This window comes from Puntigrus tetrazona, chromosome 13, assembly GCF_018831695.1.
Source record: "Puntigrus tetrazona isolate hp1 chromosome 13, ASM1883169v1, whole genome shotgun sequence".
NCBI classification, from domain to species: Eukaryota; Metazoa; Chordata; class Actinopteri; order Cypriniformes; family Cyprinidae; genus Puntigrus; species Puntigrus tetrazona.
The window spans coordinates 12,554,280-12,575,680 of NC_056711.1; the positions used below are offsets into that span (position 1 = coordinate 12,554,280).

At 37.8% G+C, this 21,401-nt stretch overlaps 2 protein-coding genes across 4 annotated transcripts; one reads left to right on the forward strand and one right to left on the reverse strand.

Moving 5' to 3' along the window:
- Window positions 1–2,863: 2,863 nt before the first annotated feature.
- On the forward strand, window positions 2,864–5,239 carry cfl1l (cofilin 1 (non-muscle), like). Of its 2 annotated transcripts, XM_043255091.1 has the most exons (5): window positions 2,864–3,152; window positions 3,858–3,891; window positions 3,976–4,153; window positions 4,607–4,683; window positions 4,826–5,239. In XM_043255091.1, the coding sequence occupies exons 1-5, from the start codon at window positions 3,150–3,152 to the stop codon at window positions 4,936–4,938; spliced, it is 405 nt and encodes a 134-aa protein (XP_043111026.1). In that variant the 5' UTR covers window positions 2,864–3,149; the 3' UTR covers window positions 4,939–5,239. The 2 variants fall into 2 exon arrangements, with proteins under 2 accessions (XP_043111026.1, XP_043111025.1); XM_043255090.1 differs by having other exon boundaries at window positions 2,869–3,152; window positions 3,858–4,154; window positions 4,608–4,683.
- Window positions 5,240–5,878: 639 nt separating this feature from the next.
- Window positions 5,879–20,905, reverse strand: rrbp1a (ribosome binding protein 1a). 2 transcript variants are annotated; one of them, XM_043255041.1, is made up of 29 exons: window positions 20,697–20,904; window positions 17,348–19,267; window positions 14,950–15,104; window positions 14,707–14,829; window positions 14,277–14,429; window positions 13,839–13,957; window positions 13,545–13,698; window positions 12,664–12,802; window positions 12,370–12,497; window positions 12,256–12,287; window positions 12,046–12,100; window positions 11,887–11,924; window positions 11,708–11,789; window positions 11,581–11,618; window positions 11,407–11,482; window positions 11,244–11,284; window positions 11,037–11,124; window positions 10,500–10,592; window positions 9,978–10,070; window positions 9,770–9,859; window positions 9,593–9,685; window positions 9,305–9,376; window positions 8,654–8,749; window positions 8,380–8,463; window positions 8,163–8,237; window positions 7,425–7,508; window positions 7,243–7,338; window positions 6,458–6,601; window positions 5,879–6,368 (listed from the first exon to the last, which is right to left on the reverse strand). In XM_043255041.1, the coding sequence occupies exons 2-29, from the start codon at window positions 19,248–19,250 to the stop codon at window positions 6,330–6,332; spliced, it is 4,383 nt and encodes a 1,460-aa protein (XP_043110976.1). In that variant the 5' UTR covers window positions 19,251–19,267; window positions 20,697–20,904; the 3' UTR covers window positions 5,879–6,329. The 2 variants fall into 2 exon arrangements, with proteins under 2 accessions (XP_043110976.1, XP_043110977.1); XM_043255042.1 differs by lacking the exon at window positions 8,163–8,237 and having other exon boundaries at window positions 20,697–20,905.
- Window positions 20,906–21,401: the final 496 nt, after the last annotated feature.

Sequence of the window (21,401 nt, forward strand, 5' to 3'; positions counted from 1 at the left end):
ATACTTCTGTCAGATGCAGTTTAAAAGGATCCCCGGGTGTCAAGACATTTATAGCTTAATATACGTAATTTAAGTGTAAAATATGTAATAGAAACCCACTAAAGGTGTATGTTACGTTTGTGGACTATGAGGGGCGCTATTATTATATGTGCACATTAAGAGATGCGCTGTTGTTCTGCCAAAGATGACTTAATATTTTTGTACTTGCTTAATGTTTATTGAACTAATAATGGTAGAAAGGTTGAGTGAGATTGACTGACTAACTGCGTTTTAAATATAGAAACTTTCCATTTTTAATTTTTACCACAGCGTGCCGACTTTCCTTGTGTTGCACGTTTTGATTGAACCTGGAAAGGCTGCATGAGGCCTTGCCTCGGCAGGTCAGTCTGATAAAATCAGAATAATACTTGCATTTTTGGTGTTTGCATAGTTATTTTTGCTTACTGATGCTTAAATCAAGCATTAATGAGTTAATGAATCATTGATGTCAAACCCTGGCATCTATGTACTGGGGCTCAGCCGCCCCGGCCCTGGCCTAATATAATGATGGCAATGCAGCAGAATTCTATAAAAAATTTTTACACATTCTTGCCCCTTTTCTTTTAAATGTTTTCACTAAGAGTATCAAAAACCATGAACTTCTTCCTAGCTTATCTAAAGGAATAATAAACCTTATATCCAACCTGAAAAAAACTTATATTTGATTGAAAATTGGTGCCCAATAAGTTTATTAAATATATTGTCTAAAAGAATTAAAAATGTTTTAAATTCTATAATAAACGCAATTTGGTTTTCTCAATGGTAGACATATTTCAAGTAATATACGTTTGGTATTTGATATTATAGATTACTCCAATTTGATTAGTGATAATAGCTTTCTTCTCTTTTTGGATTTCTATAAAAACTACACTGGATATTAATACTAATACTAATTACTACTGATACTAATTTTATTTTTCAGTGTCTCGAAGAGTTAGTTTTTTTGTAGTGCCATTAAAACTATATATGAACAGCAGTTTAGTCAAAAAATGGAACAACTTGTTGCATTCGACAGGATGTGTTCAGTACATTATATAAGAAAGTCTGTTGTAATGAAGACATAAGGGGGGTCTTAATTTTGGGGATTTTAGTAGTTTAAGTTAAGGTTTCCAGCTTAAACAATGTAGAAAGAAGCCAGGGTCTTTGTGGATCATTCCCCAATTATGTTTTCTCTCAGTTTGGTGGCCTTGAGTTTCTTCTAATGTGTATAATAACTGCAATGTTTTATACAAGTTGGTTTGATAAAAACATACTGTTGATCAATTAGTTAATAATTACTTTCAATTTCATGTCTCTCCAAATTAATTTTCCATAGTTATGGCTTCTATCCCATTAGGTGTTATTGCTTTACTGAGAGGTACCCGTTCTTGGTCACTGGTTTCTCCTAATTTGGTTGATACTTTTACTGGTGGATTGGGTTTGCCTCCTGTGCAAAAATAAAAAGTCGTAGCCAGCTGTGACTGCATATTGGAATAATGCAGTGGGGAAAATTATCTGCCTGTGCTTCCGTACTTATCTACTAATTAACAAAGTAAAGGAGATTTTCTACTAAATTATTCACAAGCTATATATCCTGCAAAGCATTATGAAAAAAATTAAAAAGTGAAATTTCCTCCAACTGCTCTTTTTGTGACGACCCTGTTGAAACTGTTCTTTTAAAAATACATTTTGGCAAGATGTTTTATGCCCCCTTAGGAGTAACATTTATAATGAGTGTATTCTGTTTTGGAAGAATATTGTATTTGGTTTTGTTAAGAATGGACAGTCTAAAAGGATGTAAATATTCAAACTCAATGCCTCTTTTTCTTGTTTTTATAAAGGAATTATAACCGCCGCCACCCCCTTTTTTTTACATTTGTTTATATTTACTTTTTTGTTGTTGTTGTTCATTTTGATAGTTTTTATGTTGTCGATTGTATTATATTTTGTGCACTGTTTTTGAATTAAACTCTATATGGATCTGAGGCATGTTTATTAAAATTCACTCTGCATCTTAATTGAAACACTTTATTTTTTATAACACATATGATCAGACAAGCATATTTAACACACATAATTTGTACCACCAACTCAGAAATGAACCTGAAGAATCGCGTTATGAGTTACTGAGCAGTTACTCATTAACATTAAACATTACTAACATTATAAATTAATTTGCTGGTCTATGATAATTATCACGTCTTTATCCGAAAACAGCCATTTGAAGTGGTGTCCGAAACCATAGGGGAAGTTCTCAAGTGCACTCATTCAATCCCACGATGCACCGCAAAAACGAGAGCACGACCGATCAATTCCCATAATGCAGTGTGAGTATCGCAGGCTGAACGAACTTCTGTGTTTCGCCAGAAGATGGCGCCCGCAGCTATATCACCCGTCCATTCATTTTACAAATCACCCGTCCATGGCGTAACGCAACACGGGTACAAATTCATTAAATATTGATTATTAATTTGTTGACTATTAATCAATTACGGTTTACACATAATTTCCGTGCCAGAACTCAACATTAAAACTTATTACAGGAGCTACCTGTTTCACATGATCGTGCAGCAGCAGCCAATCTATGCCAAAGCGGCAGTCGGTCAGTGTCTGAATTCACTCACTCGTTCTCATCCACTCCTTCAAGTGAACTCAATGAGCGGACTAATGCAGTAGTGAATGAGGCTATAGGGGCCGATTTCGGATTCAGCTCATGTCACGTGCCGATCCTTTTCCACCTGTATCCTTCTGCTCGCGCTAACGTTGTTGTGCCCCTCTCGCCAAATAAGGTTTATGTCAGATTCCGTCTTCCTTATAAGGCTGTTGTGTTCAGTCGTCAACTCCAAACTGCATCTGACTCACCTGAGCGTTTACATGACATAAAGCATCACTTTTATGGCTTCCTTATCATAAACGCAAAATATAAATAATTGGGCGATGACAGGATATTTAACACAGCCACCCCGTAGTTAGAAGTGTTTGCAGCAACGCAGCCAGCAGGTAGAGAGCCGGGTCATCGGGGACTGGTCTGTTCTGAAGAGGGTGGGTTTAGATCCGCGCCCCTGAGACTCTTCTTCACTCTGCAAGGCAACGACGTGCTTCTTTCCTCCGTTTCAGAGCAAGCGTGAGCCATGGTAAGTCCTCAGACTCGGGCAGTTTTATTTCAACGTACGTTTTTGCATGCCGTTCAAGCATTTGGTAAAAACCGGCTGTGTCATGCTAAATTACATATTTGAAACAACGTTATTCCCATTGCTGCGATTTTTATGGCTTTAACTAATCGTGAACTAATCTAAATGAACTAATAAAAGAAAAAAGGTCATGAGATTTATAACTATTTCTTGACTTGGCTGAATCTTTAAAGCATTGAATAATGCAGTAATAGCGGTTCCTGTGTGAGCTGAAAGTCTGGCTAGGTCTGCTAAGCTGGAATAAAAATACTATTGCAGCATGTGCAATTTAAAACAATAGTGTGTGTTACCAAAAAGATATTCAGAGACATTCCTGAGTTTCCTCACACCAGAGTGTTTTGAGGTGTAACTCGGCTTCTTGTTTCAACTTGTTTGTAAAGGAATGGAATGCGAAGGCAGACTGGTTCATATTTTCACCTCATATCTTGAACTATTTCTAAAGATGGTAAATAGCTATGGAATATACATTAAAAATTGTATAGCGATATTCACATGTCTGCCTAATCTAATGAAGATCATTTTATGGGGTTTATACAACAATCTGCATTAAATCATCCGGATAGAAGAAAATGCCATCCTACTTAAGTGTTCAATTGTAGAGTTATCACTTCTGCATGTTTTGTCAATATTCTTCCCCGTGTCACCCAGGCCTCAGGTGTAGCCATCAGTGATGAGGTGATAAGTAAGTATGACTTAATCCGGGTGCGTCATGCAGGAACTGATGCTGGGGAAAGGCTAAAACTTCTGGTCATGTGTTTGAGCAAAGACCAAAAGAGTATCGTGGTGGACCATGACAACTGCCTGACAGTCAAAGATGTGGGGACCACAGATGTCTTAAAGAAGATCCTCGATAAGTTTCCTCCCAAAGATTGCCGCTACGGCCTGTACGACTGCTCCTATGTGAACAAGGAGAGCGTGAAGGAGGACCTGGTCTTCATCTTATCGTACAAGTCTTTTACATTTAACCTACTCTTGCGGTCATGTGACAGCTTGTGTTCCATGTGACTGTTTTGTTGTACTGAGAACATCTCAGTGTAAATCAAGCCATTTTCAATGAGCTCAAATGAAGAGAAAATTGGGCGTATTTATGTTAAAATGTCTCCTAGGGATAGGCTGAAAAAAATTCCACCGAAGCTTGATACATGCTTATTGGTGACATTTAAATACGTTTTAGGTGGAAACTTAAGCATCAAGCAGAAACAAACATCGATATGTAAGATCAACAATAATAAAAAAGCGAGAATTTTTTTATTCGATGTTCGAAGACGTCCATCTAACCGAAACAATTAGAAAGCAGCACAATGGAACACAAAATGCATTCTGCAAGATCCAACCTTTATGATAGTTTTCACAACTTTTATTCTCACTATCTTGCTTCTGTGTCTGTTAATTCCACAGGCCCCTGAATCTGCCCCATTAAAGAGCAAAATGGTCTATGCAAGTTCAATGGTTGCTCTTAAGAACAAACTGCAAGGTCGGCTATGGTCTTTTTAGTGTTACACTTAATATTTTAGTTTGTTTGTAAAACGCACTTACAGTATACATGATTCCAAAGCAGCTTTATAGACAATTAAGAGTAAATTAAATAAATAATTCCTGTGCTTTTTCCCCTATAGGTTTGAAATATGAGTGGCAAATTAATGAACCTGGAGACAGAGACCCATCATGCCTTGTGGAGAAACTTGGTGGAAGGGACACAGTAAAGTCTTTGGAGGGGCAGCTTGTGTAAAATTAAGAGCAATCAGACCAATGACCCCACAGCCCTCTTATCAGTCTGTTATGACAAAAAAAAAAAATAAATAAATAAGAGATAAAATATATGCTAATAAACTTTGTATTTCATTTGTATTGGAATCAGTTTTTTTTTTACATTTAATCAATTGAGAATTCGTATTTATTCCACATTTACAATTAATGATTATTATTAAGCAAATACCAACAAATATAGTATAATGACAGCAGAAAACCTGGGGTAGGCATTACAATTGGACTGTGTATTTGAAAAATAAAATCATGTGATTTTCCAAAAACTTTTAATGCGTTTCTTATTTAACATGCAATTGCACAAAAGGTACCAACAATTCTGGACATGTTAGGCATTATGAAATGTTTTTTTTTTTTTTTTTTTACTGTATATGCACCTATGCTAAAACAAACATTAAAAAAATCAAACCAATGATTATTTAACATTGTTATGAGGAAACACTACCCAAATCCAGATTTTGAGTAGCATAATCCAACATTCCTTCTTAGGTTCATAACAAAATGCTATTAAAAAGACAACCTGGTCTTTTCAAGCTCGGATAACAAAATAGAATGAATTTCCAAAGAATACTCCACCCAAAATTGATATTTACTCACTCTCAGGCCATCTAAGATGTAAATGAGTTGTTTCTTCATCAGAACAGATTTGATGAAATTTAACATTTGGTTTATTGTTCACTTGCTCACCGATGGATCCTCTGCAGAGAGATTGACAATTGTTTAAAGTTAAAACAACAAATTCTTTTATTCCAGCTGCTGTTTGGTCTCTCATTTTTACATCACACATTCAGAGCAACTCGTGATCATCTGTTCTGTTAAAGAAAGAAAAACTTATCCACATTTTGGATGGCCTGAGGGCAAAGACACTTAACTATTTATTAAAAAAAAAAGAAAAAGAAACAATGTTGCCATTTATTATTTATTATCGAACTTACTACAATGGTCTTGAAGCCAGCTACAGAGAGAGCATTCCAAATGCTTTACCCATGTACCAATACAATTATGCATACTCATTCACTTACAGGAAATTAATTGCACTAGTTAGCGGTTTCCCTTTTAACACTGACATCAGGAGGAGAGGTGCGGGAACACTAAGAACATATATATAAGGCAAATATATATTCCTCATATATAATTGAGGAATATTTTCTGACATAGCCAGAAGGTTTCAGATGGAATGTGAAAATAGTTCCAGCACATCTCCGAAATAAAATGCTTGCATGAGTTAGATTTCTCAAAGTTTTCTAACAATTTCTCCCAAGACTATAGTACAACAAACAAAGGGAAGAAAAATTTCAGGATGCTTCATTTTGGTCATCTTAAGGCAATTTTTGGCAATTTGTTTTGTTTTACCCCTCAAACAGAAGTGCCTTGCTTCAGCTCTCCATCACCCTCCTGGAAAAAAAAGAGAGCATAAACAACGTTAACACAGGCATGCGGCTATTTGTCCTATACAATTTTATTAATATGAATTATGTTTGTACCTTGTCTTGCAGTTGATCCTGCAGGGTCCTGACTTTCTCTTTCTCTTTGGAAAGTTGGTCCTGACTGTTTCTTAGCAGTTGTTGGAGTTTGGTGGCTGCCTGGCCCAAATCTTTGGTCATCTTTCGCTCCTTTTCTAGACACTCCTAAAAAGTCATGAGAATTAGGTTTACATAGAAACTCGCTTCTCAGTTAAACAAGAAACATTTGAGATAAAGCTCTTTCAGAAGGCATGGACAAAGTCATGAATAAAAATGCTTGGTCCATTATTGCCATGTAATAAAATTAATAAATTACAAGCAAATACATAACATAATACAATACCAACCATCTTCAGTTTAAATTTTAAGTGCTTAATCATTACATTTGACAAATTTTCTTTCTTTCCATCAAAAGCTATTGTTCTTGAATTTGATAAGAATATGAGATTTAAAATAAATCTTAAATAAAATAAAATCGCCTTAAATTAATACAGAAATACATAAACTTATATACAAATCTTCAAACTGATACTTGAAAAAAGTTTGATAAAAGTAGAGAGGCTATTTAAATAAATACCCATTAATTTACATTTATACAGTACACTTTTAACAGTCAAGGAAATTTCTATTTGCAAACCAATACTTAAATCTTGCATTTATAACTGGATTCACTTCATATAATTTTGTATAGATGCATTTTATCCATTCCTTTTGCCACTTTTCGGAAATATAGAAATCCTGCACCAACATCAGATGCTGGTATTTGACACAAGTGAAAAAATGATCAGCTATTAAATCTAAAATACCTTCAGCTGAACAACATCCTCCATGGCTGCAGCATCTTCAGCTGACCTCATCTGTTCTAGATGGATCTGAAGGTGTTTTTTAAGTGCTTCCTGAGCCTATAAAGGACAGAATGAAATATTCAATGAATAACAATGTTTTTAGAAATCATGGCTAAAAAGCAAGTTCTTTGAGACCACTGTACCTGCTCCACTTCTGCAGAGAGCTGCTGGTTTAGAGCCTGTTCACCTTGCAGTTTTTCCAACGTCTGCTCCAGCTGAGCCTGGACCTGACCAAAGCAACAATGCCACACGTGCGGATAAGTTACTGTAGTTCATCCATGAACCACTGCAAAACCATTCCATGCCAGCCAACACAAGAGCTGCATTAGTGCACAATGCATCCAGAAAACGAGAGTGAAAACAAGCATAAAAATCTTCGATCTTCAAAGATGTATGAGTATCAAAAAAAAAAAAAAAAAAAAAAAAAAGAGAGAGAGACAAATGTTAGTGGTTAAAAAAGGTGAGTGACAGAAAAAACCCAAGAGCACAGATATTCGGAGAAGAAAACAGGCGCCTGGGTTAACAGAAGCTGCTGAAACAAAATGCTGAAATATGAATGGTTAGAATTGTGAGTAAAACATCCCCTCACTGGCAGCACTGGATAGGGAGAATAACATACGGCACATAAATCTAGCCTCTTGTATAGTGTCAAATCATGTCAATGTGTAGAGTAAAATTAACTATGTAAATATTCGAATAAATGTTTCTGTGGATATTTAGCGACTGTCTCATAACATAATTAGCAAAGGAAGCAGTATTACAGTTAACCATTTTTGGAAGACGTATTCAGTAAGCATTGATAGATTTTTTTTTCAGTGTCTCAAAACCCATCTAAAACTGCCAAGGGAGGTGCAGGGTGCTTTTCTGTGTCGCACCCTAACCTGACACTCCTCCGCCTCAGGCTGCCCGTTCTCTGCCACTCCCTGAGCTCGCTTTGTCACGTCACTCTGCCTGACCTGAAAATAAAGGCTGTCACTCAACAAAAACAACTGTTTATTTACCTTGGTAAAATCTCCCGTTTGGCACGTGATTGTGGGTAAACAATTAACAGTAAGTGTAAACCCGTAGTAAATGCTTCGGACGTCAAGAGAAACCAACCTGTGAAAGCTCCTCCCTCTGTGTCTGTATCTCCTTCTGGGCCGCACTCAGCTGTCTTTCTGATTCTGCCAAAACGTGCTTCAACTAAAAAAAAAAAAGAAGAAAAACTGTTACATGACAGAGCAGGACTAGATTTTAAGATTTTTTCACAATCACGTCAGATGCTAAAACAACCTAGTCACAGAGGTAAAAAAGCTAATAAAATGCACTGAATGACTGACAGATATGGCATTGTTTTGTCTCTCGTATTGTGTTTTAGTGAATGAACGCTCACGTTTTTTATCTCTTCAGATTGACTCTGGCTGTCAGTGGACACTGACTGGAGCTGTTTCTCCAGTTGGCCCTCGAGCAACACCACCTTGTCCTCCAGCTGCACAGGTGGAGAAATGGATAAGTACAGAATACAGACTGAATGAGAATTTCTGGTAAGAGAATATTAAGTGCCGTTAGCATGTTATGTTCACATAGCCGTTTCTCTGAAAAATTAAATTCCAGTAACTCTACTCTGAAATTCCAGGGCAGAATGCCTTTCTTTTTGCACTACCCATTTCAAGCACTTTTAATATAACATTTAAAAGGATGTTTCACAATTCCCTTGTTTCAGTTATTAAATTGAAAGTTTTCTCCACTTAAAATTATAAAGGTCATCCACTGTCCCATTAAAGATAGAAAGATTTTTTTATGTTACATTTGAGTTTTCAAGGACCCATGAGTACCTTACGTATAAATGATTAACTTTGCTCAGTGGTTAAAAGGTCATTTGAATGAAAATCAACCATAAACGAGAATGCATTAAGTCCTAATATTTTGATAATATTTAAATTTCTTAGTCAATGGATTTTTCAGTGTATTCTTTCGTTTTCGTCTTTTGCATTCCTATAGTGTCCGGCTGTCCAAAAACTCCTGCCACATGTGAAACCTGTACCTTTTGGGTTCTCTGGTTCTCCTCTCTCAAGTTCTCTGTTGTCTCTTCTAACGCCTGCACCTTGTTAAGTGCCTACATAACATGAGAAATTGAAAAACATAAAATGACAAATTGAAGCTTTCAAACGGTCACCTGGAGGTGGAATGACCAAATTCTCCCTGAAATATTAAGAACATTTTCCATAAAACTTGGACCACATGAATCATAACCAAAACATATTTCCTATAATTGAAGTAAAATATAATACTCCATTTATTAAGTGCTTGTTAAAACAGTACATAAACCCACCATTCTCAGTTTCTCCTCTGACTCCATTATCTGAGTCTTCCACACTCTCTCCTCCTCCTCTACACTTTTCTGAAGTGTTTTCAGCATCCCCTCCTAAAGAACATCAGGAAACAAATCTGTCTCAATCTCATTCCCATTAATGCTTTGCTGATTTATATTATTGTTGCATAATCTCACCGTCTCAGCCAGTACGCTCCTGTACTGGTCACATTCAGACTGTAATGTGCACTGACTCTCCTGGGCTGCCTGAAGTTTCCCCATTATCTCCTAATAAGAAAAACAGCATTGCAGTATCTACAAATATGCCTTAAATCCCCAGTAGGGGGCAACAAAGAGCCATATTAAAATGATAATAGTACAAGGCCACAAACCACAGCACACTTACCACCATCTCTGCGCTTTGCTGGGATTCTTGGGTCTGTTGCTTTTGATTTAGCACCTCTTTTGCTTCCACAGCAAAGTCTTGCAGCCAATTGGTCTGAAGGAAAAGAATGAGTCAGGATTAGAGTCAGAAAGAGTCAAGATTAGCTAGCATTTAAGAATCTGAATAGGGAAAGTGTAAAAGTGCATTCAGGGCTTTAAAAAGAGATTCATACTTTTATATACAGAATTAACTGTGCATCAAAAACATATTGGAAAGATTTCTGAATGATGTGATATTGAAATCTGGAAATTTAGCTTTGCCATCACATGAATACATTAAAATTATAATTTTTTAAATATAAAAGTTATCTATTTTATTATTTTTCACCAAACAAATGCAGCCTTGGTAAACAAACTTTTGAATAGTAGCTACTATATGTATAGAGGGTCTGATGTGACGTGTATTTGCTTTTCCAAAACAAGCCAGTGGATCCAAAAACAAAACTGAGAAATGAAACCATGAGAAAACTGAAATCCTAGACACCTGCGCTGTCTCTATGTTGATGTGTGGGAAAAGAGAATGAAGAACTTCTTTGGTCTCAGCCTGGACAGATTTCAGCATGTCCTCCAAAGTCTCCTGTAACAACATTATAAGCTCGAATGAATGCAATATTCACCTTAACACCTCTAAAATCAACAAAAATGCAAAGAAGCATCTACGAACAAAAATTCAACAACAAAAAAATAATAATATTTTGGCAAATTTAGATACTTAAATGGTGGATTAACACGCAACAAATGATTTGAGGTTTCTTTAAAACTAAAACTAAACACAGCAAAATGACTTCTTTTATCCATGTCACCATTTTTAATACCAGTAGTATCAGTCACATTTTACACAGCTCCTATATATGGTTATTTAACAGTCCTGAAATGGAAAAACAATAATCTGCTTTATACAGCAAGACCGTATACCCAGATGACATGAGATAAAATGTGTGCCTACGCATGTTTTATGAATCACTGTGTACATGTAAGATAATGACAAGCACGTCCACAGTTGTCTCGGTTGGCTACTTACGTAACTCTTGCCTTGTGACTGATTTAGTTCCTTGAGCTGCTGCGCTTCCTGTTGTAGTGATGTCACTTGGCTCTCTTTTTCAGTAACGCTAAAAAAACATTGTTATAAAAAAAAATAAAAACAGGAAGTCACTTATCACAGAATGGTGTTAATGTGGGTGGCTGTCAGGAATATATGCAGTGGCCTTCAGTCAGCCTGAATATGTACCTTTTATGCAGTGACTCCAGCTTTGCTGTGCTGTCTGCCAGCTGTAAAAGAAGAGTGCTTTATTAAAAAAAAAAAAATGGTGGATTGTTTTAAACTATAAATGATACACTTCACCCTTAAAAGTCAAATGTACTAATAAAAAGAACAGTGAAGTCTCACTTACAATAGTGTCATACTGTTCTTTACACTGCTTCATCTCTTCTTTAAATAAAGTCACCTGAGACTCTTTTTCTTTTAAGCTACAGAAACAAGGAAGAAGAGAAAATATGGCATTAAATCTTAATAAGGGAATGAGAAAAACACATGAATTGGAAGCTGTTGTTTGCATCACGCATACCTGTTTTGAAGCTGTTCCAGCATTTCTGTGTTTCCAAGCTAGAAATAATCATGAGAAAAATGTGATTAAAGGTTAATTCTAAATTCATTATTTTTGAAGTGTCAGTGTCTGCATATGATAAACTTACTCTGGTGAGGTCTGAATTGTTTTCTTTAACCTGTTGGAGCTCTCCCTGAAGAGTTGATATTTGGTCATCCTTTTCTTTAATGCTTCAGTTCAAAGTAAAAAAACAAATACACAAATTTAAATAATTCAAATCAAGTACTGAAATGATTAATGAAGCATCAGAAATCCTCCTTATCGTACCTGTGCTGCAACTGTTGTAGCGTTGTTGTGTTATCCACCTGAAGAGGACATGTTATTGGTTCAAATAAGGTATGTTTTCACACAAATGAAATATCCAAGTTACTAATAAAAAACTAAAATGAGCTGAAAATGTCTAAAAATCAGTATGTTCAGCTTCACCTGACTGGCAATGCTGTTTTTGAGTTGGATCAGTTCCTCTTCTTTCTCCTTCAGGCTAGAGGTTAAACAAGCAACGTGAGTTCACATTCAACTAATGTTAGTTGTAAAGCTGATGAAAATGTTTCATGCACTTTTTTTGTTGAATTGTACTAAAATTATGAGAGAAAAAAAAAAAAAAAGATTTGTCACAAATATGGCCTTATATCTTACCTGATCTTTGCTTGCTCCAGTTCAGCCAAAGCCTGTAAATATTACACGTGCACATTACCTCACGACCATATATTTTATAATTTAATTTATTTGACACATCTAGTAGAACATCACCTCTGAATTGTGGTTCTGTTCTTTGTTCTGACTAGCCTCCATCAGTTTCAGCTGGCTCTGCAGACTCTCCAACTGTCCGGTCCGCTCTTTCATTTCTGCCTCCATATTGACCACACAAGCTTGAGCCTCTGAAACGGTGCAGTGATGAAGAGAACTCATTTCTAATTTCTAATTCATTTTTTGTCTAAAGCGGCATATAGTACAGAAGAAACTTGATGTTAAGCGTTTTTTTAGATGACACATTGTGGATACTGGAAGCATTACACCTTACACGATTTGCAAATGGGTGCTGACCTGCTAGAGCAGTGGCATCTTTCTGAGCTTGTTCAAGCTGTGCCTGAAGGTTGTTTCTGCTGCTCTGGGTCTGTCTGAGCTCCTCGCTCACTTCTTCTAGATGCTTCTGCAGGGCCTGTTCACTGCTCACACGATTAGCCTGCAGGGGACAATGCATGAAAATGTCTATAATATTTTCTATAATAACATAATAGGAACTTTCATCCTCTCTGCGTTTGATTGAACAGAGATTATAGCATACAACAAAAAAAAAAGCTTCACACTGACATTCTCCAGATATTACCCACGTAGTACTGTCTAGGTGCTTAAAATGGGCTCAGGACACACTTTATTCAGTGGTCTTTGGTTTGTAGCAAAGGATTAGCGAAGAGACATTTTATCTGTGTTTCTAGTATGAATAATCAGATACTTCTGACTGAGACTGTACTGCTCAGGCAGGCTTACATTCCAGATTGTGGGAAGATGTGCTTCCCTGTAGTGTGGGCCATGCTCCAAACCACAGAGCGCTGCCGAGTGATCAAACTGGCAATCAAATGTTCTGCCAGCATGTGATCAATCCCATTAGCAGAGGCACCAGCACTGTGGGGGGGGTCAAAGCCTAAGCTTTACCAGCAAGCCTAATCAAGCCTCTTAAATACACACACAGATTGCAAGAAACTAAGCTTGCCTACCTGTGGATGTGCAAGGCTAAACAGCCCAGCGAGAGGTAGCAGAAAGCTCTAATGAGGCTGGTGCTCATGCTGGGAGATGTTTTATAAGAATTAGAGTGCCATTTTGAAGTCTTTCATAAGAGGCATCATCAAACTAACTACAACTTGGCAAACTACACAATAGGAATGATTGGTGTCTGTGGTGCAAAGAAGGGTGAGTGAGTAGCTCACCTGCAGCTGGGTCACTTGTTTCTCAGCCATGGCCGCTTTAGATTCCAGATTTTTCCTGAGCTGTTCGTCGGCCTGCAAGGTCTCATTCTTCTCCACCAGTTCCTTATTCAGTCGAATGCAGTCCTGACGCAGTTTGGCCAATTCAGCATTTTGCCTTATCAATCAAAAACATTAAAAAAATGACTATTCTGAACAACCCAGCGTAGTTGTCGTCATAACCAGCAGCAATCCTCAACAACAGAAACTGATGAATTAATCAAGCAGGGGTTTGACAGGAATTGAGGGAATTCATACTTGCTCTCCGTCTGACTGGTGGCTTGGTTAAGTGCATCTCTGAGGATAGAGTTCTCCTGCTGTAGACGGGCCAGCTGAGCATTGGGGCCTTTCTCCAGCTGGTCCTGGAGAGCCAAGACCTAAGGAGGAGTAGAAAGGGCTTAAGCACGTCACGTAAATATTAGGGCTGCCAAAGCTCACTAATGTCATTAATTAAAAGCATCTAATCCTGTTAAATTTAATGCATTCACTTATACCTAGCGGAAATTAAATCTATGTTACAATGTATAACAAATGCATGCATATTTTGGAAGAAAAATTATTTGGTCAGATAATTTGAGATTAACCATGTTTTTTCACAAATTTCTGTCCAACTACATATTTTGCCTGATGTCTTTGGAATAATGTGACTTTTTAGAGAGTCTTGATACCATGCAGGTGTACAACAGAGTATCTCACTTTGGCATTAAGCTGCTGAGTCTCCGCAAGGTGGTCTTGATAACTGGCCTGCATGCGAGCTTGCAGGGCGATAATGTCCTGCTCTCGTTTACTCAGCTGAGAGCTCAATCTGGTCTCTACAGATGCCACCTTTGACTTCTCCACAGACAGGTCCTATAAAATAAACATAAGTCATACACAGGTCATGATCTAGCATGAACACAGGCCATCACAATTCTTGTGGCTTGAGCTGTGTAGAACTGGTAGATTTAAAATTGTAGACAACCATTCAAAAAGTGTTTTTTTTTCCTTGAAAGAAATTATTACTTTATATTCAACTTGGACTCATTAACCGAACAACAATACCAACCCTAAACTTCAGAATGGTAGTGTAGGCTTAAAACATGGCACTATCAACATCAGACCAAAGCAAAAAAATTTTAAGTCTCACTTTAGTCAAATCCCTCAGTTTGCCTTTAACAGCTGCTGAGTCCTCCTGCTCAGCTGCCAGCTGCTTGTCTCGTTCTTCCAGCTGTTTCTTCAGCACAACTACCGGGTCACCCTTCTGTGTGGCCTATAAACATTCAGAAAACTCTGTTTAGACAAACTTCCGGGTTGAGTTCAAATAAAGTGATAGAAGGGGAAAGATCACTCACTTAAAAATATAAAAACAATTTTAGAAAGTTGGCCATACCTTATGCCATGTGTCCTGAATAATGCCAGCCTTATCAGACAAAATCTCAATGAGCTGCTGGGCCTCTCCGTCAGTGAACACCATACTCCTCACTGTGGAAAGCAGAGCCTTGTAGGGAAGGTACAGTGGACTGTCTGCGGGGTCTGCAGCCACCGCTAGAGAAAGACAAAAAACAAACATATTAATGTTATGCCTAAGATAAAATTATACAAATAACAGAACTTTGTATCAGAAAACACAGTTACATCCTTCCAGCGTGCCAGTGTGTCATTCTATATTTGACAAACGCTAAATCAGAAAGCTAAGAAGTGCTCTGCAGCAAACCAGTCTCTGGTTACAGCAGGGTGTCCACTAAACTAGACTAATTGTGTTTATGAGCGAATTCTCTAAATCATTTTATTACACTCCTAAACATTCCCTAAACACCCACACCACGATCTCCAGCATCCAATCAAACAACACAGTCAGCACAGGGCAGTCATAAAATAAAACAGACACACCAAAACAAGTTTGGCTTCCAGAAAATGACGTGTACAATACAGTTAACTGAAAGCTTGTACAGTGGTGTGTGCATGCACTTTCATGTTCTTTATTGACTCGCCGTGTTATTTAGACAGTGCCAACATGGCATGAGTGCAGTGTGGCACCAGGGTGAGATGGCACTCAGAACTGACCATAAACTTCTATTGTCCAGTCACTAAAGGCCTTTGTGTGCTCCCCTAATAGAGCAGCTGAGGCAAAAGTATTGTTTGAACAGGGCCAAGAGGGCTGCGCTTTGTGAGAAGGAGTGGAATTCTGGGTGCACGGAAACGCACCTGTGCACAGCCTCAAACTCTCTGCTTTTTCCCATGGCCAAAGCAGAGCAATACCTCATCACAAGTGAGTGGAAAATTCATAAGGACTTACTTTGGCTGCATTCATAAAAGGAGTTCAAAAGAGATTGAGAAAGAAATTGACCACAAGGGAAAAAAAAAAAAAAAAAAAAAAAAACACTACGGTAGTAATGAGACACGATAAGAGTTATTTCATTATTTAACAAAAATAAAGTATGTAATATTGATTGATTAATTTTTATGTGCTTTAATAATTTAGCATCTATTAAGTTTAAGTATTTCTAGTTTTAGTAATTTTTATGCAACAAATGCTGTTTTTCACATCTCTTTTCAGAGAGAAAGAATGGCACAGAGAATAAAGTGAAGTCAAAATTATGAATGACATTAGAATCGAAGACGAGGCAGAATGTGAAACTGTTAAATGAAACTCAAACTGTGCTTAAGAGCCTGTGAACTAGCACACGCACGTGCATGAAAACCAGCACAAAAGCATAAGAATGCAGCTGACTGCCTCGGTTCCCCTGTGAGTAGCACTTCAGAAAGAAACCCACTCTGTGCTCTCTGCAACCAATCAGAGCCAACATCAGCAAATAAGGAGTAGTGCTATTCCAACACCCCGCCCACAAAGGAAATAGAGCACATCAGTGCTATTTGTCGGAAGAAACAATCCAGACGGTACTCTGAACGAGATGAATGGCATCAGGAAGTGACACGTATATAAACTTATGAGTCAGCCACTTCACATACACCGTATTTTCAGCTTTTCTAAGCTCTGCTTAAAGGTTTATTACATGTAGATGACATCTGTGTGGTCTAGCCAAAACAGTTTTATCTCTGTGTATTTAAGGGTCTGGCAAACCAACCAGAAGTATCCTGTTATTACACAATGAGGCCAAACTTCCTTTAAGACATACCTGGATCCAATACATTCATTTGGACTGGCTTTTTAAAATAAGCATCTGCTATACTTTAGACATATTACATTGCATTGCGTTTACCTGATAATGTAAAATTAATTACATTTTTATAGAATTTATAATAAATTTAAATAATAAATGTATAATAATTAAATGTGTAATATTGTTAATTAGTATTTATAAACATAATATAAAAAAGCATATACATATATATAGACACACACATATACACATACAGACATACATACACTAATATAATCACTAGGTTAAAGCATTAAAGAGTCTTTGAGCTGCAATTTAGTGGCTATGAAAATTGTAATTTAAGCAATTATCTTCAACAGCACCTGTTAGTCCTTCAATGCAGCAACAGAAATACAAAAAGCGTAAACTGGTGAAACAGGAAACAGTAATAGACAAACCATGTTTCCTAAGGTTTGATGATGCCTTAGTGCACCCTAGTAGTTTACTTTAAAGTTACTTTTATTTGTAATAATATTATTTTTATTTGTTATTTCAATTAAGTGAAATGTCAATTTACAGATTCAAACACAAACAGAAGAGGGCAGCCTCCACTTCCTTTAGGTCTGTGCAGCCTGCCTAGTAAACTGTCCACTTAATATAGGTGATTTTGTGGAGATAATAGCATACCTGGCTCTGACTTCTTTTTGGATCCTCCTTTCTTCTTAGCTGGAGCATCCTGTTTGGGTTCTTCTGCTTTGGCCAACTCAGCAGCTTTTGGAGTACCCACTGGAGGCACTGCCATGATAGGAACCTTTTTGGTCACCATCTCCAATGGAGCGACAGGTTTGGGCTGAATCTCAGGGGAAACATTCTCTGTTTTGGCTTTCTTCTTCCTCTTTTCCTTAGGAGATGGGGCAGGTGGAGCATTTTCAGGAGAAGGAAGGGATGCAGAAGGGGTAGGACCTACAGAAGCTTTTTGGGAAGGGGTCGGGGCAGGTGGACTGGGTTTTTGGTCGGGCGGAGAGGATTTCTGCACTGGGGCTGGTGGAGTGACTTTCTGGGCTGGGACAAGTGAGGCAGCTTTCTGGGTCGGGGCATTCGAAGCAGACTTTTGGGTTTGGGCAGGCTGAGAAGATTTCTGGGTCGGTGCATTTGAAGCAGACTTTTGGGTTTGGGCAGGCTGAGAAGATTTCTGGGTCGGTGCATTTGAAGCAGACTTTTGGGTTTGGGCAGGCTGAGAAGATTTCTGGGTCGGTGCATTTGAAGCAGACTTTTGTGTTTGGGCAGGCTGAGAAGATTTCTCTGTTGGGGCATTTGAAGCAGACTTTTGTGTTTGGGCAGGCTGAGAAGATTTCTGTGTTGGGGCATTTGAAGCAGACTTTTGTGTTTGGGCAGGCTGAGAAGATTTCTGGGTCGGGGCATTTGAAGCAGACTTTTGGGTTTGGGCAGGCTGAGAAGATTTCTGGGTCGGGGCATTTGAAGCAGACTTTTGGGTTTGGGCAGGCTGAGAAGATTTCTGGGTCGGGGCATTTGAAGCAGACTTTTGGGTTTGGGCAGGCTGAGAAGATTTCTGGGTCGGGGCATTTGAAGCAGACTTTTGGGTTTGGGCAGGCTGAGAGGATTTCTGTGTTGGGGCAGATGGAATATCCTTTTGGGTTTGGGCAGGCTGAGAGGATTTCTGTGTTGGGGCAGATGGAATATCCTTTTGGGTTTGGGCAGGCTGAGAAGATTTCTGTGTTGGGGCAGTTGGAATATCCTTTTGGGTTTGGGCAGGCTGAGAAGATTTCTGGGTCTGGGCATTTGAAGCAGACTTTTGGGTTTGGGCAGGCTGAGAGGATTTCTGTGTTGGGGCAGTTTGACCAGCCTTTGGGGATGGGGCAGGTTGAGAGGATTTTTGTGTTGGGGCAGTTGGAGAAGCCTTTTGAGTTTGAGCAGATTTTTGTGCAGGGGCCGGTGGAGTGACTTTCTGGTCTGGGGCAGGTGGAGCTGCTTTCTGGGCATTTGAAGCAGACTTCTGGGCTGTGGCCGGTGAAGATTTCTGGGTAGAAGGAGGTGAAGCAGATTTCTGGGCAGAGGGAGTTGGAGAAGATTTCTGGGCAGGAGGCACAGTAGTAGACTTTTGGATAGGTACAGCAGATTTTTGGGCTGAGACAGTTGAAGCTGATTTCTGAGCCAGGGCAGGTGGAGTGGGCTTTTGGGAAACGGTGGGTTGAGGAGACTTCTGAGCTGGGGCCTCTTGTTTAGGTTCTGGTGTAGAAACCTGTTCCGGGTCTGGAGGAGTTAGAGGACTGGGCTCAGCTGACACTTCTGTAACCTCAGGGGTAGCCTCTGACTCCAGGAGCTTCCCATTGGGCTTATCTTCCTTTTTCTTAGCACGATTTTTCTTCTCAGCTGCCTTGTCCTTTTTCTTCTTGTCTGAACGTTGGCTAGATAGGGTCTTCCCCTGCTCCTTCCGCTGTTTGGCTATAGCTTCTTCATAAGAGGTCTCCTTCATGGAAAATGTTGAGACCAGAGCAATACCAATGGCTGAGAACACCATGAAGCCACCAAACACCACAATTCCTAGAGTCTGCGGATCGTAGATATCCATCACTGCTTGTTTCCGTTCTGTAAAAAAAAAAGAAAAAAAGTGTAAGGTTTGGTGTAGTCATGTAAATATTATTATTTATATATTCAAATATGTTTCATATATGCAAAGTTCCACATCATGTACCGCTTACCTTTAAATGATCTTCTAACACATATTTGTCACTGTACTAGTTAAAATGTTACACCAAGGATATTATACTAAGCTGGCTTTTGAATGTTGATCTGAAGAAAAGCTTCTTCCATACAATATGCAAACACTGTATTTGGTAGAAGAGAACCACGCAACCAAAAAAAAAAAAAAAAAAACAAGTATAGAGTATAAAGTGTGCTACCCTCCACTTCTACTACTAAATTCTGACGAAAAGCTGCTTCCTTACAGTACGCCAAAACTGTTTGGTAAAAAAAGGAGTTACGTAAGATAGTTTTCCATTCCACCATGTGCTGCTGTCTGCAAATTTCTATACTCTGCTGCTTCCATGGGATATGTGCCAATCTTACACTTCAAATGTGCACCAAAGCACAAATACATTTCAAAAAGAGCTGTGAACTTTGACATAACTTAGAAGCAAGAACAATCTAGGCAACTTTCTGAGAACAATGGAGGTTTAGTGGCCATTGGAACGCTAAGTTATTATTGCGCATATCCTACTCTATATATGTTGTAATATATAATGACTTGACTGGGTGCCAAGTAATATATGTGTGTGTGTGTATGTATGTGTGTGTGTGTTATATGTGTTATATATATATCCTCTGAAATTTCAATAATTGTGCCTGTAAATTGTGACACTACATTTATGTTAATCATTTTTTTCCTGTGTTTTATATTTAAATATGTTAGAATAAATAATAATGAATAATAATAATGATGACATGGTTAATTTGCAAAGATTTTACTGGGAGTTATTTTAAAGAGCTAATATGGAATTACGAGGAGATTCTACATTTGCTATGAAACTGAATTAAAAGTCTGATTTATATTAGGATTTGTTCCACGTTTGACATCTATTTATAACTTTGCTGTTAAATGAACATACAATAAAAAAAATCGAGACAGAGAGTTTCTGAACTACAGCTATACTTGAAACATGAATGATCTATTAAAATTATGTTTAAACTAATTTCGGATGATTCTTACAGACATTAAAGCAGTTTGAGCCGAAATGTGTTATTTATTATACAATTTTCTTTGCTAGCTCACAAAGGAAAGCTGGAGTTAATTGTCTGCCTACAACAGAGCATCACTCGAACCAAATTGTGAAACCACTTATTACAGTCATGATATTCGGTTCGTAACTACAATAAGACGTCTTTAACCCACTAGGCTTACTAGATAGTTAAAGAGGAGAGTAAATAAACGGGAGAGATCAAAGTTTACTGCTAATTGCTACTGAAAATCTTTCACGCTTATAATGAATAACGCCATAACAAAAGCTTTAAATCTCACCTTTTCTCGCGGCAGATTTCCGTTGGATGAATCACTTCAGGAAGAGTTTAAAGAGAAGTGATTATCTGGAATCCAACTGCCTTACCACTCCAGCCCAAAAAAAACAAAACAAAAAAAACCAAAAAAATATTATCCCCAGCTTGAGGAGTCAGTCGATGTCTGTGTGGAGTCGTGGCACTTTCTCGCGCTGGCATTACGCCGGTCAGTGGCCCACATTCCGTTCATCCTGAAGACAGCTGATTGGCTGAGAGGAGTCAGTCAAATAGATGCGAACCAATAGCGTTCTGTTGTCTTAAAAGAAGGCTGGTCTTTTTCATTTTAATGGGAGTTGTAGTTTTTGTTTGTAGTACAATTACTAAACGAATATATATATGGGCAGCTGACAATTAAAAAGTGAACAATGTCCTATGCTGACATACAATGTTAGAGAAACATACATGATATCATACAAATAACACAAGAAAAATGTGTCTTCATTCTTCGAGTTAAAAATAGCACTAGAGAGGATTATCTTCAAAGTTTTTTACATCACACCATAGGACACATTCATACGTCAACTACCCACAGACACTTATTTTCAAATATGACTATTAGGAATTTAATTTACTTTTTATATGTTGATATATATATATATATATATATATATATATATATATATATATATATATATATATATATATATATATATATACTTGCTGTGAACAT

Excerpts from the sequence above, each read along its gene's own strand:
- cfl1l (XM_043255090.1), top strand. Across the intron at positions 4,155-4,607 it reads ACCTGGTCTTCATCTTATCG|GCCCCTGAATCTGCCCCATT; the intron begins TACAAGTCTTTT and ends TTAATTCCACAG. Across the intron at positions 4,684-4,825 it reads TCTTAAGAACAAACTGCAAG|GTTTGAAATATGAGTGGCAA; the intron begins GTCGGCTATGGT and ends TTTCCCCTATAG.
- rrbp1a (XM_043255041.1), bottom strand. The coding sequence starts at position 19,250 with ATGGATATCTACGATCCGCAGACTCTAGGAATTGTGGTGTTTGGTGGC. Across the intron at positions 13,958-14,276 it reads CTCAGCAGCTTAATGCCAAA|GTCTTGGCTCTCCAGGACCA; the intron begins GTGAGATACTCT and ends ACTCCTCCTTAG. Across the intron at positions 9,377-9,592 it reads CAGAGGAGAAACTGAGAATG|GCACTTAACAAGGTGCAGGC; the intron begins GTGGGTTTATGT and ends CATGTTATGTAG.